General features: G+C 39.6%; 1 protein-coding gene across 1 annotated transcript; it reads right to left on the reverse strand.

Moving 5' to 3' along the window:
- Positions 1-11,988: 11,988 nt before the first annotated feature.
- On the reverse strand, positions 11,989-13,680 carry LOC109213697 (36.4 kDa proline-rich protein-like). The gene is made up of 2 exons (XM_019377530.1): positions 12,428-13,680; positions 11,989-12,328 (listed from the first exon to the last, which is right to left on the reverse strand). Exon 1 carries the CDS (start codon positions 13,526-13,528, stop codon positions 12,434-12,436), a length of 1,095 nt encoding a protein of 364 aa, XP_019233075.1. The 5' UTR covers positions 13,529-13,680; the 3' UTR covers positions 11,989-12,328; positions 12,428-12,433.
- Between the last annotated feature and the right edge of the window lie 1,821 nt (positions 13,681-15,501).

Below are 15,501 nucleotides of genomic sequence, written 5' to 3' on the forward strand. Positions count from 1 at the left end.
ACTTCAGACCTTTTGGCCTTAAGTGCATTTGAAGTGCAATTTTTTGCTTCAGACTTATTGGCCTTAAGTGTAGCAAAAAGTTTATTGCACTTCAGATCTTTTGGCCTTAAGTGCATCTGAAGTGCAATTTTTCACTTCAGATTTATTGGCCTTAAGTGTAGCAAAACGTTTGCTACACTTCAGATATTTTGGTCTTAAGTGCATCTGAAGTGCAAATTTTCACTTCAGACTTATTGGCCTTAAGTGAATGAAATGTTTGTTGCACTTCAGACTTTTGGCCTTAAGTGCATCTGAAGTGTAATTTTTCACTTAAGACTTATTGGCCTTAAGTGATGAAAACGTTTGTTGCACTTCAGACTTTTGACCTTAAGTGCATCTGAAGTGCAATTTTTCACTTAAGACTTATTGGCCTTAAGTGAATGAAAACGTTTGTTGCACTTCAGACTTTTTGGTCTCAAGTGCATCTGAAGTGCAATTTTTCACTTCAGACTTATTGGCCTTAAGTGCATCTGAAGTGCAATTTTTCACTTTAGACTTATTAGCCTTAAGTGCATGAAACCATTGGTTGCACTTCAGACCTATTTGGCCTTAAGTGCATTTGAAGTGTAATATTTTCACTTCTGACTAATTTTTATAACTTCGGACCCGATAAGTCTGAAGTTGATCGTAAAGTGGGTACGCTTGCAAACTTTTTTGCAGTATAAGTTCAATTGTGATCCCAAAATCGGGTATAGATGCAATGGCGCCGAATTGAAGGCCTAAAGCTTAAGGTAACCAGATCGATCCATTTGTCATGTATTTGGTTGTTAGTAACGTTAGTTTTGTGGGCCATTTGTCTTCTTTCAGGTTCTGCGCTGGTATGATCGTGAAATTTTCATCAATAGTCTGTATCGACTGTTTGATAAATGATTTCATTTTTATTTTTCTAGCAATTGGTAGATCTTTCATATCATGGTCAAAAGATATTTTGGAGCAAACTGAAAATTTTGTGAAAAATATTAGACTACGGATTAAATTTGTGTAAGTTAATGCAAACATTAGACTACAATAAAATATTTTGTGGCATCCTGAAACATTATATGAGCAAACACATTAGAATGAGTCCAATATTTTCCGGAAGAAATAATTTTTCAAGGGATATATTTACATAATGTTTACCCTAAAATCCGAGTAACAATTAAATTTATATTGTGGTTTTAAAGATATGTGATTTAGTCCAATACTAATTGATAAACAAGGAATCAAATATATAAATTAAAGAGTAAAGTAAGTCAAGCCAGTGACCAAGCAAGTCTCGACCTCGAGCTATGGCAGCCTCGAGGTGGGTCAGCGAGAATAATCAATTATAAGGCAATTCAGATGAACAGTAAGCAAGAAAGTGATGTATGTATATTCTCTTGTCAATGATTGATCATGTTACAAATGAATTGGCTCCCCTTTATATAATAGGGGAGTCCTAAATAAGGTACATTTTCAATTTTAGTAGGGAATCTTCATTGGACAGCTGTCTAACCGCCTAGTACAAATCCGTTCCGGAATTTACACCGTGATCTTAGGGCCGCTGCGGGAATCTCGCTCTTTCTGTTATAAAACCATAACGGTATTATCTCGAGGTTGATCATACTCGGCCTCGGTATTAATCGAGCACTTCGATCTTCAAGTCTTGCACCCCGCCGTCGGGCTCGAGCCCGGTCCATTTTGAACTTAGGCTCGAAGCGACTCTTCGAGCCTACAAAATCGGGCATATCTGATTTTGACCGTATACACATAGTCCCCGCGTTTCTTAGAGTAAAATAATAAGAAACGATTTGATCCTCGATCCTTCGATGCCTTGATCATGATGTCAATCCCATGACGTCAGCGATAGAAGTGATTGAAGGGTCGCGTCCGCATAGTTCCCAAGGCCATTAATTGAAGGCAGCTGATGGTCGGTCGTTAGCTTCCTCAAACCGTTGAAGCGGCCACTATAAATAGGCCATTCTCTCAATCTTTACAATCTTTACAAACACTTTCTCAAATCTTTACAGGCTTGTCCATTTTATTTGAGTCCATCCCTCTCTTCAATTCGTGTTTGCCATAACATCAACTTCTTCTCCTTTCTTGAATTCCACAATAGCGATGGCTAAAACATCTAAAACTGTCCCTCATAAAGAAAAAGCCTCCTCATCATCGCGGTCGACCGGTGGTAGAACGACGGTGGAACCTCGTATCGAGGAGTGCATTCCTGGGCCATGCGAGCTATCTTCCGATTTCAAAGTCGATAAGCCTGCATCGGTTCCAGGCCCATGCGAGCCCATGTCCTGATACATCTGCTCGATATCTGAAGACGATCCCGAGTAGGTGAAAAAGGACTGCAATTAGGAGGATAAGGAGGTGGTGATTCCTTCCCCTGAGGAGGACATCACTACCCATGTGGAAGGATACTTAAGCGTGTATATTTATCCTTTCACACTGGGTCCCGTAGACCCGGTCATACTCGATTTCTGTCATCAATATCGGGTGACCCTTGGCCAGATCTACCCTTCTTTCTGGCGCATTGTCATTTTGCTCAGGTATTTTTCGAGCAAGGTCAAGGGGATGTCTTTTACCCCCGACCATCTAATCAGGTTATACAGTCCTCGCCTCTATCGAGATGGGTTGATAAAGCTCCAGCGTCGGTCCACGAAGGCGTTGTTCTCGAGCATTGATAAGGACAAGGACCAAGGATGGATGGGCCGGTTCGTCCGAATCAGGACCTCTGACCTAATTCCTGCCAAAACAATGCCATTCCCCGAGGAATGGAACATGAAACGTAAGTACAACTCCATCGATGATACTCAGTATTTTTCTTTCTTTACTCTTCTTCGATCTAATTTCTTTTTGATGGTGCAGCTTCCCCTTGGTTTCCTGGTGCGATTCCGGACCTCGCAGGTTGGGTTCGACAACTGGCTTCCACTTCTTCACATACTGAACGCTGTTGGCGCGATTTGGCCAGGGGTCAGTGGGAAGCTAAAATCCATGGTGAGTTCCTTTGTTCACATGTTGATGTTTCTCTGTAAAATACTTACTTTCCCCTTACACTGTTGTTATGAGGCACTATTGTTATGAGGCCGCCTCCGCCCGGTGAAGAGGAAATCCCGAAGCCAACCAAAGAGAAGAAAAGGAAAAGGGCTTCGCCACCAAGTACCCCGAAGCCCAGGAAAAATAGGGCTCGAAAGCCTAGGGCCGACCCTGCGGCCCTGTCTGCTGACGTGGTCCAACAACTTCGGGATGACGAGGAAGAAGGAGAGGATGTCAACTGCTTGCTGGTAGCTCGGAAGAGGGGAAGCACTAGAGCTTCAAAGGCTGCTGAACCGGTGATGACTGATGCGGTTCAATCTCGAACCGAAGAAATCTCAGAGGGGAGCTCGAGCAGAGTCCCCGAGCCATCGGGTGATAAAAGCGCACCTCGCCGTGAAGAACGTCTGGAGGGTATGCCCGAAGGGCCTAATTCCGAGGCCCCTCGAAGAGAAGAGAATGTCCAAAGTGACCCACTTGGGATAATTAACATAAATGAATGGCCGCCTAGCCCTATGTTCTCTGAGGGGCAATTTCGAGATGCCCGGGCTATGAAGACTCCCGACGTGGGGACGACCCACGAAGGGAATGATATTTTCCAGGGATGCTTTGCGGGGGTCGAAGATGGTCCCGACCCGGATGCTTCGTTCATTTTTTATGAGGCCCAGCAGTTTCTCAAACAAGTAAGTTTCTGCCTCCATAATTATGCTTGTGTTTTATTCTCGTTTTTCCAAGTTTGACTTTTTTCCTTTGTGTGAAGTATGTGAGGCTCCATCGAGAAGCGTTTTCCAAATCTCGAGCTGAGCTTGCCCGATGCAAGGCCGAACTCAAGAAGCTCGTGGAAGAGAGGGACGACCTCAAACTCCTCTACATTCAAAAAGAGGAGGAGATGAGGGACCTTCGAGCCGATCTAACGAAGGCTCATCGAGAATAGACTGAGCTCATTAAGCAGGTACTGCAACCTTTTGGGAGTTTGCTACGTCTTCATTTGACTTAGCGATTAACATTTCGAATTTGCAGGCCCAGCAGAAGGGCGAGCTGGTGGAGCAGCATCGAGAGGAGGTCAAGGCGAAAGAGGCTGAGACCCTGGGGTGGAAGCAGCATATGGATCTTCTTGCCTCGGAGAAAGACACGCTTCAGGCCCAGCTGACTTCGGTCGAATGCCAGCTTCAAAATGTAAAGGGAGAAAGCTTGGCCCGGAGCCAAAAGATTGAGGAGCTCGAAGCTAAATCAGCCGTCGAACTTGCAAAGGCTAAATCTGAGGCGGAGGCGTTTGCGGCCTCTTATCGAGCTGACGCCGAGGCTGCCAATATTAGGGCACGGGAGATCTCTATTGCTGCTGAAATTAAATTGTCGTGCGCTATCGATCACGCTAGGTGACAATCCCGGAGAGACACTCTCGAGGAAGTGCATGCTCGTGGCTTTGACCTCTCAGCTGATATCGAAAATGCAAAAACTTTGGAGGATGGGGCTGCAGCTTTACTCTCCGATGATGAAGACTCTGCTAGTGGTTCCGAGAGCGGAGGAGATGAGGATGAAGTCCCCGAGGAGGAGGTTCTCGAAGATGTGGCTCCCAATGTAAACTAGGCCCTTAGGATTTTTTTTTTGTGTAAGGCCCCTTGTGGGTATTGTAAATACCTTCTATGTATATAAAAAATTCCTTTTCTTTCCGCTCCATCTCCGATTTGTGGTAAAGTCTGCTTCATCTTCATCTTGTGCCTTTTTTTTGATGTTATAACTTCAATAATCGAATGAGCACTGGCTCGGACTCAGAGTAAAACAAACCCTTAGGTTTTGTATTAATCAATAGGCAAGTTTTGAACTTATAATAGAATACCTCTTAAAGTTTTTTAATGAATCCTCGAGCTATGCTTAACTTGATTTTATGCGAGCTCAGGATGGTGGGACCCTTAGGTCCGAGTTGAGTGAGAACAAGGTCTCAAACTCTAAATGTTTTGGCCCTTAGGTTCTTTTAGGTTGGGTCAATATGGCCTTTGAAAGATGGCTATTATTTCCCCCATTTTGGCTTAACAGACTTAGTAAAAATTTCTTTATGCCTTAGCATGTATTTTTTACCCATTGGGGTTTTTGGGGGTCCGATGTTGATTGGAACCGCTTTGCTTTTTGTGACTTAGCACGTTTGTGTTAGGACAATTTGATACCTCTTAAGTTTTTTTGAGGGCTGATTTTATCGAAACCCTCTTTAGTCGTTTTGCCGGGGATAGCCTTTTAACCGGTTTTTCGAAGTGTTTTAAAGCTTGTTGTTTATTGTGGGATTTGGACATCTACGAGCCGCATTGTTTCGGCCGTAGCCTCCGGGTATGTCTCTTGGACTTGTTTCCCAATAACATTTTGAACTTGTTCGAAATGTCAGTCCCCGAGTATGTTGGCCTTGGCCTTTACGTCGAGGGGTGCCTCTTTGAGGTCTTATGAATCCGAGTATAGATAACTCGAATGTGTTAAGTGTCGATGACAGTCCCCGAGTATTCGAGGTGTATTTGCGTTTTGGCCCTTGAGCCATTTCTCACAGAATCACAAGTACGGAGCTCGTATAGTAGCAAATTTCTTTGAGACACAAAGTGTTTGATATAAAAAGAATTCTTCTTTGAATAATTCATACATTCGTACATGTTTTGCCTTCGGGACTCGACTATTCTATATGGACATGGTTCATACGACCGTTTGGACCATTACAAGGTTTTCCTATAGAGACCCTTTTTAGCGTGAAGTATTTTTCTCGAAAATATAACCTCCGAGGGTGATGCCCCCAGTATTCGAGGTTGATTGAAAAGAAGCCTTGGATACTGTTGACTTTTTCTTAGGTAGCACATAGTTGTTGCCTCGTTAAAAACCTCGTCGGAAAAACCCATTTGGGATAAAACCCGATCTAAGGGAAAAAGAGTGCAACGCGTGCTTTAAAATCCAAGGTCTTCGTGTATAAGGTTTTCTCGATGTCTTCGATTGAACACCTGCAATAAGTTAGTATCAAATGCAAATGGAAAAAGGGAGAAAGTCATACCTCAGCAATAATATCGTTTGAGTAGTGATACATTCCAATTGTTTGGCAATTGTTCGCCTTCTATAGTGCCAAGTTTGTAAGATCCCTTTCCGATGACTCCGATGACTCGATATGGTCCTTCCCAATTCGGGCCTAGTTTCCCTTCATTCGGGTCTCGAGTATTGAGGGTGATTTTCCTTAGAACTATGTCCCCAATTTTGAAGTGGCGAAGGTTGGTTCTTCTATTATAATATCTCTCGATTCTTTGCTTCTGTGCAGCCATCCGAATAAGTGCAGCTTCTCGTTAATAGTTCGAGGCTAGTGTTCATAGCCTCGTGATTTGATTCCTCCGATACATGTCGAAATCTGGCGCTGGGTTCCCCAACTGGAATTAAGGCCTCGGAGCCATATACTAAGGCGAATGGGGTTGCCCCCGTGCTGGACTTCGATGTCGTTTGATATGCCCAAAGAACCTCGGGTAGAACTTCTCTCCATTTCCCTTTAGCGTCGTTCAACCTTTTCTTTAAGTTTTGAATGATGGTCTTGTTTGTCGATTCGGCCTGTCCGTTTCCGCTCGGGTGATACGGCGTTGATAAGATCCTTTTTATTTTGTGTGCTTTGAGGAACTCCGTTACCTTGTTGCCGATGAATGCTTCCCGTTGTCGCATACGATTTCGGTAGGTATCCCGAATTGACACACGATGTGGTCCCAGATGAAGTCTATAACCTCCTTTTCTCTGACCTTCTCGAAGGCCTGTGCTTCCACCCATTTAGAGAAGTAGTCAGTCATAAACAAAATGAATTTAGCTTTACCTGGGGCCGTTGGTCGAGGGCTGACGAATTCCATTTCCCATTTCATGAATGGCCATGGGGATAGGACTGGATGAAGTTGCTATCCGGGCTGATGAATCATCGGTGCAAACCTTTGACATTTATCACATTTTCGAACAAACTCCTTAGTGTCTTTTTCCATGTTATCCCAGTAATACCCTACTCTAATGATTTTGTGAATCAAAGACTCGGCGCCGGAGTGGTTTCCACAAGTGCCTTCGTGGATCTCTCGTAAAACATAATCGGTGTCCCTTGGCCCTAAACATACCGCCATTGGTCCATCGAACTTCCTTCTGCATAGTTCCATCTTCATCTAATGTGAACCGAGCAACTTTGGTTCGTAGGGCCCTCGACTCTTTATGGTCCGATGGCAGCCTTCCATTCTTTAAATATTCAATATATTTATTCCTCCAATCCCAAGTCAAACTTGTAGAATTTATCTCGGCATGAACCTCCTCGACCACAGATCTCGATTTTGGACGACAGTCCCCGAGATAATATCATCTTCCTCGACTAATGACCCCAAGTTTGCAAGTGGATCGGCCCCACTGTTTTGTTCTCAAGGTACATGGTCTAGAGTCCACTCCTTGAAGCGGTGCAAGGTTACCTGTAGCTTGTCCAAATACCTTTGCATCATATCCTCTCAAACTTCGAAGCTTTTGTTTACTTGGTTCACCACCAATAAAGAATCGCACTTGGCTTCAATGACTTCTGCCCCGAAGCTTTTAGCTAGCTCGAAACCTGCAATCATGGCCTCATACTCGGCCTCATTGTTAGTCAACCTAGAAGTTTTGATAGATTGTCTAATAGTGTTACCTGTGGGTGTCTTCAAAACAATGCCAAGCCCGGACCCTTTCACATTTGAGGCACCGTCCGTGAAGAGGGTCCATACCCCCGATGATGTACCAGATTTTAGTAGAAGTTCCTTTTCCACTTCGGGTATGAGGGTTGGCGTAAAATTGGCCACGAAGTCTGCTAAAATTTGAGACTTAATGGCCGCTCGGGGTTGATATTCGATATCGTACCCGCCAAGTTCGACGGCCCATTTGGCCAATCGGCCTGATAACTCCTGGCTTGTGCAAAACATTTCGGAGAGGATAAGTGGTTATCACACATATGGGGTGACATTGGAAATATGGCTTTAACTTTCTAGATGCGCTTATTAATACAAATGCCAATTTCTCTAAGTGTGGATATCTAGTTTCAGCATCTCCTAAGGTCCGACTTACGTAATAAACAGAAAACTGCGTACCTTGCTCTTCTCGAACTAGTACACCACTTACCGCTATTTCGGACACTGCCAAGTATAAGTATAGCTTCTCTTCTGCCTTCGGAGTGTGGAGCAGAGGTGGACTTGATAAGTATCGCTTCAATTCCTCCAATGCTTGCTGACATTCCGGGGTCCATGCGAAATTATTTTTCTTTTCGAGTAAGGAAAAGAACCAGTGGCTTCGATCTGATGACCTCGAAATGAATCGGCCCAAGGTAGCTATCCGTCCGGTTAGACTTTGTACGTCTTTCACACTGTCTACGACGACGATTCCTCGACGGCCTTAATCTTATCGGGGTTGATTATGATTCCTCGATTTCATACCATGAAGACGAGGAATTTTGCCTGAGCCGACCCCGAAGGCACATTTTTCGGGGTTAGGTTTCATGTTGTACTTCCTCAAGATTTCGAATGTTTCCTGCAAATGAGTCAAATGGTCCTCTGTGCGCACGGACTTAACTAGCATTTCATCAATATAAACTTCCATTGACTTACCTATTTGTTCTTTGAACATCTTATTTACTAGGCGTTGGTAAGTAGCTCCTGCGTCTTTTAGCCTGAAGGGCATTACATTGTAACAGTATGTTCCGTACTTGGTGATAAACGAGGTCTTCTCCTGGTCTTCCGGGTTCATCTGAATTTGATTGTACCCGGAATAGGCGTCGAGAAAGGTAAGGATCTCGTGGCCAGCCGTGGCATCGATCATGCGATCGATGTTAGGCAGTGGAAAAGAGTCTTTAGGGCATGCCTTGTTTAAATCCTTGTAATCTACGCACATTCTAAGTTTGTTCCCCTTTTTAGGGACTACGACTACATTGGCTAACCATTCGGGGTATTTTACCTCCCGAATGGACCCTATTTTATGAAGTTTATTTACCTCATCCTTTATGAATGCATGATTCACCTCGGACCAGGGCATTCTCTTTTGCTTCACCGATTTGAACCTGGGGTCGAGACTTAGCCGGTGTGTTGTTATCTCCGGTGGTATCCCTGTCATGTCTAGATGGGATCAAGCAAAACAATCCATGTTATCGATAAGAAATTGAATGAGTTTTTTCCTGAGCTCGGAGGTTAACCCCGTTCCGAGGTATACCTTTCGTTCGGGTAGATACTCTATCAGTATCACCTGTTCCAGCTCCTCGACCATTGACTTGGTTGCATCTGATTCTTCGGGAACAACGAAAGTTCAAGGAGTAAGGAAATCCTCTTCTTCTTCTTTTTCGATTACCTGTTTCTCTGTTTCGGTCAAGGCTGGGGATGGTGATTGCTATTTGGCCATCTGCTTATCTTTGGTGCTCGATTTTTCTGAGGTCGAAGGTGCTGATATCGGCGTCACCTTGTCGACTGCAAACATTTCCTTTGCAGCGTGTTGTTCCCCGTAAACTGTTTTGACACCATCCATTATCGGGAATTTCAGCATTTGATGAAGGGTCGAGCCAAGTTGAATATAAAACCAGATTATGGTGAATAAAGAAAATAAAAAATAATATGATTCTGGAAAAAAAAATATATGAACAGAAAAAAAAGAAAAGAAACAAGGAGAAAAGAAAGAAAAAAAAACAAAGAAAACAAGAAAATGAGAAAAAAAGAAACAATTACCCATGCTGCAATGGGTAAGAAGGATAATTAGTTTGGTAGGTAGAAAAATCAATAAGTAGACAAAGATTATTAGTTTAGTTTTTGCGGGCAACGCTATAAAACTTCCTTTGGGAAAAGTTAGTATCTTTTACGTTTGGTTTCAGAAGAATAAATGACTAATTACGTTTCGTTTGGTTTGCTTATTATCATTAGGAGATTCAAGGCCTTTGACTGTATGCTCTTTGCCTTCATAACCTCGTTTATTTCTTATTTATTTGTACTAATATTTATCATTTCAACTGCTCCATTTCGCGTTTCTATCTATTTTTTATCTTTTCTGAAGAAGTTCATAAATACCTTTTAATAAATTTTAAAATCTAGTGTAGAGAGGATCGAGTTTTTTTATGAGTGCTACATAGTACGTACTACTTCAATTTTGATTTCTCTCTCCATTATAGACGGTACCCTCACAAAAAATAAAAGAAAATTAAAAAGCAATTATTGTGCTGAGTTTAAGTTGTATACAAAATTGCAAATGTTGTAAGATATTACAAAATCAAATTGGTTAAAAAGTAATTATAACCTCGTAGTTAACTCCATCTAATAATACTAATTGAATTCATGTCCTAGAATAAATAGTAAACTCTTATATATACAAGAATTTAAATTACGTGTAATATTTTTTTACACTATTGAGTGTTATACACCTCAAATAGGTTCATCTTACACAACATAAATTTCGAAGTTTGACTAGTTGACTCTGTATTGGGAACCATACATTCCAAAAGAATATTTTGTGAACGGAGCAGTGTACTCTTTCTACTCAAAGATTTGTTCACACACGAGATTAAGGTGTTCCATTGTCATGGTCATATCTAGAAGTGTCAAAATGGTTAAAACAAAACAGTTATACATCCATATTATCCATTAAAAAATGGGTTGGATCTAATGAACTTCTTAAAAAGAGTCGAATATGGATAAGAACCATATTATCTAGGGGTGTCAATGGTTCGGTTCGGTTGGTTATTTTATAAAATTTGTACCATACCAGTTTTCCGGTTATTCTATTATGTATAACCAAAATTAAACTTTTTGAAACTGTCCAAATCATGTCGGTTTCTCTTCGGATAGGTACGGTTCGGTTAATTGTTCTATAATTTTTTAAAATGTCATGTAAAAGTCACTAGTAGAAGTAAAATGCAATAACATACGCACTTTTATAGGACTTAGTAAAACTCTCTAGTATACTTTTATAGTTAAAAAGTGAATTAAGAAAATATGAAAGATGGCTAGAGTATAGATCCATCAACTATACTGCAGCAACGTAAAAGAAACTAGCAAATACAAAAAATATATAAATCACACGAGTGAAAAGATATTAACCAAGTTGGAATTCAAGAATAAAGTCAAGATAAAACATTCAAAAAGATAAATCAAATCACACGAAAGAAAAACATATTTAATACATTGTAGTTTCCAACTCATAATCACTACGATACTTATGTCTTGCTAGTGAATATGCTGGAAATAATTTAGTTTGAATAGAAGTAGCATAACAGGTTTGGGAATTAGGATTTTGAGTTTAATTACTTGTTGGCTTGTAATTATTTCATAATTTCAAGGCATAAGAAAAAATTTAATGCTTTATTATTTTTTTAACTTAATATATAAATATATTTTTCACATTGTAAATTTATTCGATATGGTTCGGTATCATAAAATAAAAATATACCCTAATTATCGGTATGGTTGTAGATGTATATAAAAACTTACGATTATATTAAAAGAAACCTAAAAATCGGTTCGGTGCGGTACGGTTCGGTCGGTCTAATCGGTTTTTAAATATCCATTGATACCCCTAATATTATCCACTTAGAAAATGGATAACCAAATGGATAACTAATGGTTTTAACTTTTATATTTATAAATCCTCAAATTGGTGTTCCTCAAGTTTGGGAGACTAGAATTCTTCCAAAAGTGATCATATTCAAGAAGTCATGGATAATATGGATATCCATATTATTCGCCCGGTAACCCAATTTTTATCTGTATTAAATATGGGTCGGGTTAGATAATTTATCCTTTTTTTTTTGAATTACCCGTTTCGACCCGCTCATATCCGACCTAATCCGCCCGTTTGCCACTGCTGGTCATGTCTTATACTTATTCTTTGTGTGTGCCTAGCTAGGAGTTACTAATTTTTTCTGCATGGTTCCAATTTTATCGTATGTCCCCGAAAGGACGTCATGTTCTATACTTGTATCGCATGACTTGCAGGATGAATTATGGGTTCTTATTACCTCATGCATGTTCATACTTTCAAATCGGCAATACAATATAAAGCACCTTAAAAAGTATTTCCTATCAAAACAATGAAAATACAACATTCCGTACATTATTGAAAGGTAAATAACTCGTCAAACTTATCTCCATTGGAGGAGTTCATTTGTCACTCTCTTTCTTTTTCCTTCAATTTATTGGCCATGATAAAATGGAAATTGCAATCTCACACCCCATTCGCAGAGTGTGCCTTCAACTATATATGAAAATGCAGCAGAATTAATCAAATGTCCCACTCAAGCTAATGAGCCTTTCCTATTAATTTTAGCAGCATCCTGCATCATATTGCATAATGTTATGATCTAACTTTAATGTTTAAGTAGTACATGAAGTTCAAAATCGTACAAAATTGAAGGGGAAAACAAAAAGACAACCTTGACTTAGGATGAAGGACACTTGAAATCTTTGGGTGGATACTTGCCACAATCATCAACAAGAACTTGAAGAGCAATAGGAAGAATGATGTTTATATTTAAGAGCTTGAGCCTAATGGTGGTGCAAAGACAGATGGCTGCATCCAAATCCACAAGTCCCATAAGAAGTGGACAGCATGTTTGCTTAGCACTGCCGCCGATACCAATGTGGATCAATCCCCCCAACACGTCCACACAAGCACCCAACTTAAGAGCATCAATGGGGCAAGTCTGCTGTGCAGGTGGTGATGGCACTATTGCCGGTGGTGGCGGCGGGCATGGTGAAGGCGGTGGTGGAGATGGCTTCACGACTGGTGGTGTAACAAACGGGGGATTTGGCACGTAGGGTGGTGGTGTTACCACTGGAGGGTTGGGTACAACGGGTGGTGAAACGACTGGTGGCGTTGGTGCTGGTGGTTTTGGAATGACAGGTGGTGAAACAACAGGTGGTTTTGGAATGACTGGTGGGGAAACAACAGGCGGTGTTGGTGCTGGTGGTTTTGGAGTGAAAGGTGGTGAAACAACAGGTGGTTTTGGAATGACTGGTGGTGAAACAACCGGTGGTGTTGGCGCTGGTGGTTTTGGAGTGACTGGTGGTGAAACAACAGGTGGTGTTGGTGATGGTGGTTTAGGCACAGAGGGTGGACTGACAGTGGGAGGTGGATGTACTACTGGTGGTTTTGGGACATATGGAGGTTTTACATGAGGTGGCTTGACATGGGGAGGTAGGGGTGGAGGGCATGGTTTTGGTGTAGGGTGTTTAGGGGTGGAAGGTGGTTTTACATGTGGGGGGTGTTTAGGGTAGGTAGGGGTAGAAGGTGGTTTTACATGAGGGGGATATTTAGGGTGGTGGGGGGTAGAAGGTGGTTTTGCATGAGGAGGTTGTTTGGGGTGGTGGGGGGTAGAAGGTGGTTTTACCTTAGGAGATGGATGTTTGGGAGGCAATTTTGGGTGTTTTGGAGTGGAAGGAGGATAAGGGCAATAAGGACATGCATGGGCAATGAACAAAGTTCCAAGTTGGAGAAGGAACAATAAAAATCTAGCTACATTGAACTTCTCCATTATTGGTAAGGAGAGGGGGAAAGTGTTGCCAAATGCTACCAAGAGAATGGTACACTATGGCATTTCCTCTAGCACTGCCTTTCTTATAGAGAAGATACTACTACCAAGTGTCTCTTTTTCTATTTCCTTTTAAACATTTCGTACTCTTATAGATTTAAGTAGGATAAACAAAGTTTTGCGGCTTTTTATAAATTTATTTTTAGTTTTATGACTCTATTTTTTTTTTTTATACATGAGATATTTACTTTTACACGTAAGAGATTTAAAATGATGATTATTTTTTTAAATTTAAAATTGTAAAGGGGTATGATGTGCAAATCAGGGGCGGACTCAGTCAATAGCTACGGGTTCCCGTGAACCCAGTAGCTTTTGTCTAGAGCCTGTATTTGTATTAAAAAATTCACTAAATATATAAGAATATTTGACTTGAAACCCACTTCGTTCATCCAGTTAGTATTATATATTAGCTCAGAGTTTTATAGGAACCCATAAACCTAAAATTCTGGTTCCGCCTCTGGTGAAAATAGCACCAAAAGATAGACTTACAATATCTTTCGTAATGCAATTGACTTGGCAGTAAATAGTAATAGTACCACTTACAATATATGACAAATTGGATAATATAGTAAGCTTTAATTTCTTTCTCAATTAAATAGCCATAACTTTTTGGCCTCAAATTTCAAACTTTGTCCAAGTGACAGTATGTGAATTGGAGAAGGGAAATGAAGTGCAGATTCGGACAAATTTGGCACTTACTTTTGCTGTTCAGTCCGTGATTTAGCTATGGGGAGACTGGACACTACATTCCAACCAGTCTGCCTTTTAAAAAGTAGCCTCCCATGAGCCACGTATGTCCTATCACTCTATTAGGGCATCTCCAACCCTTGCACTATTTTTTAACACCAAAATGGGGTAAATACCAAAATAGTACAAAGTAACTTCAACTCTTCTATATTATATTATTTTCTTTATAAAGAAAATCCTTTTTTTTCTTTTTTACATATATATCCTATATAATTCATATTTCTTTCTTATATAACCATTTAATATAAAATTATTTTATACTTTTAATTTTTAAATAAATATAAATTATAAGCAAATATTATACATTATTATATTAATGTATAATTCAAATAAAAATGAAATCAATGAACATTGTGTTATTTTTTTAACTTACAATTTTATATATTTAATTTTTAAATAAATATAAATTATAAGCAAATATTATACATTATACAGTTTTGTACTTTTTATTTTTTTATGGTTATATATTTTTACACAATTATAATTTCTAATAAAATTAACTTACAATTTTATATAAAAATAAAATATACGAAATTTAATTTACAAAAATTATACACCAAAATTAAAATATAAAATTAATATTATAAACATATTACATAAGAACCACAATTAATTACAAAATTATAATATGTTTAATTACAAAGTGTTATATAATAAAAGATAATATTAAAATAATGATGAATAGTAATGGTGTTGATGAATAGTGTTACACCAAATTTGGTGTAACACTATTCACATACTAAAATGGTGTAAGAAATGGTGCTGGGTTGGAGCAAAAAAATACCAAATCTTACACTAAAATGGTGTTTTGTGTCAAAATTGTTGTTGGGTTGGAGATGGTCTTATTGATGATATCTCTCTAAAATACTTTTTCAATCGTCTTAATTTATTTGATGTATGTCAAATATATCGAAAAACAAATAAATTTTATTAAAAGAAAATTTTTATTACAGTAAAATTTTATGTATTTTTAAATATTTTAAATTATTAATTAAATTAATTTATGTAAATATATAAAATTTATTCAAAAACTTAAAGATTATATGTCTGAATTTGCGATAAAACTAAAAAGCTGAACTCTTAAAATCTAAATTGTATCAAACAAATTGGATGTAAGGAGTCTGTATTTTAAAAGAGACATTTAAAAAGGACGTGTAATTGCCTTATAA

The sequence above is a fragment of the Nicotiana attenuata genome, unplaced genomic scaffold (assembly GCF_001879085.1).
Source record: "Nicotiana attenuata strain UT unplaced genomic scaffold, NIATTr2, whole genome shotgun sequence".
Lineage (NCBI taxonomy): Eukaryota > Viridiplantae > Streptophyta > Magnoliopsida > Solanales > Solanaceae > Nicotiana > Nicotiana attenuata.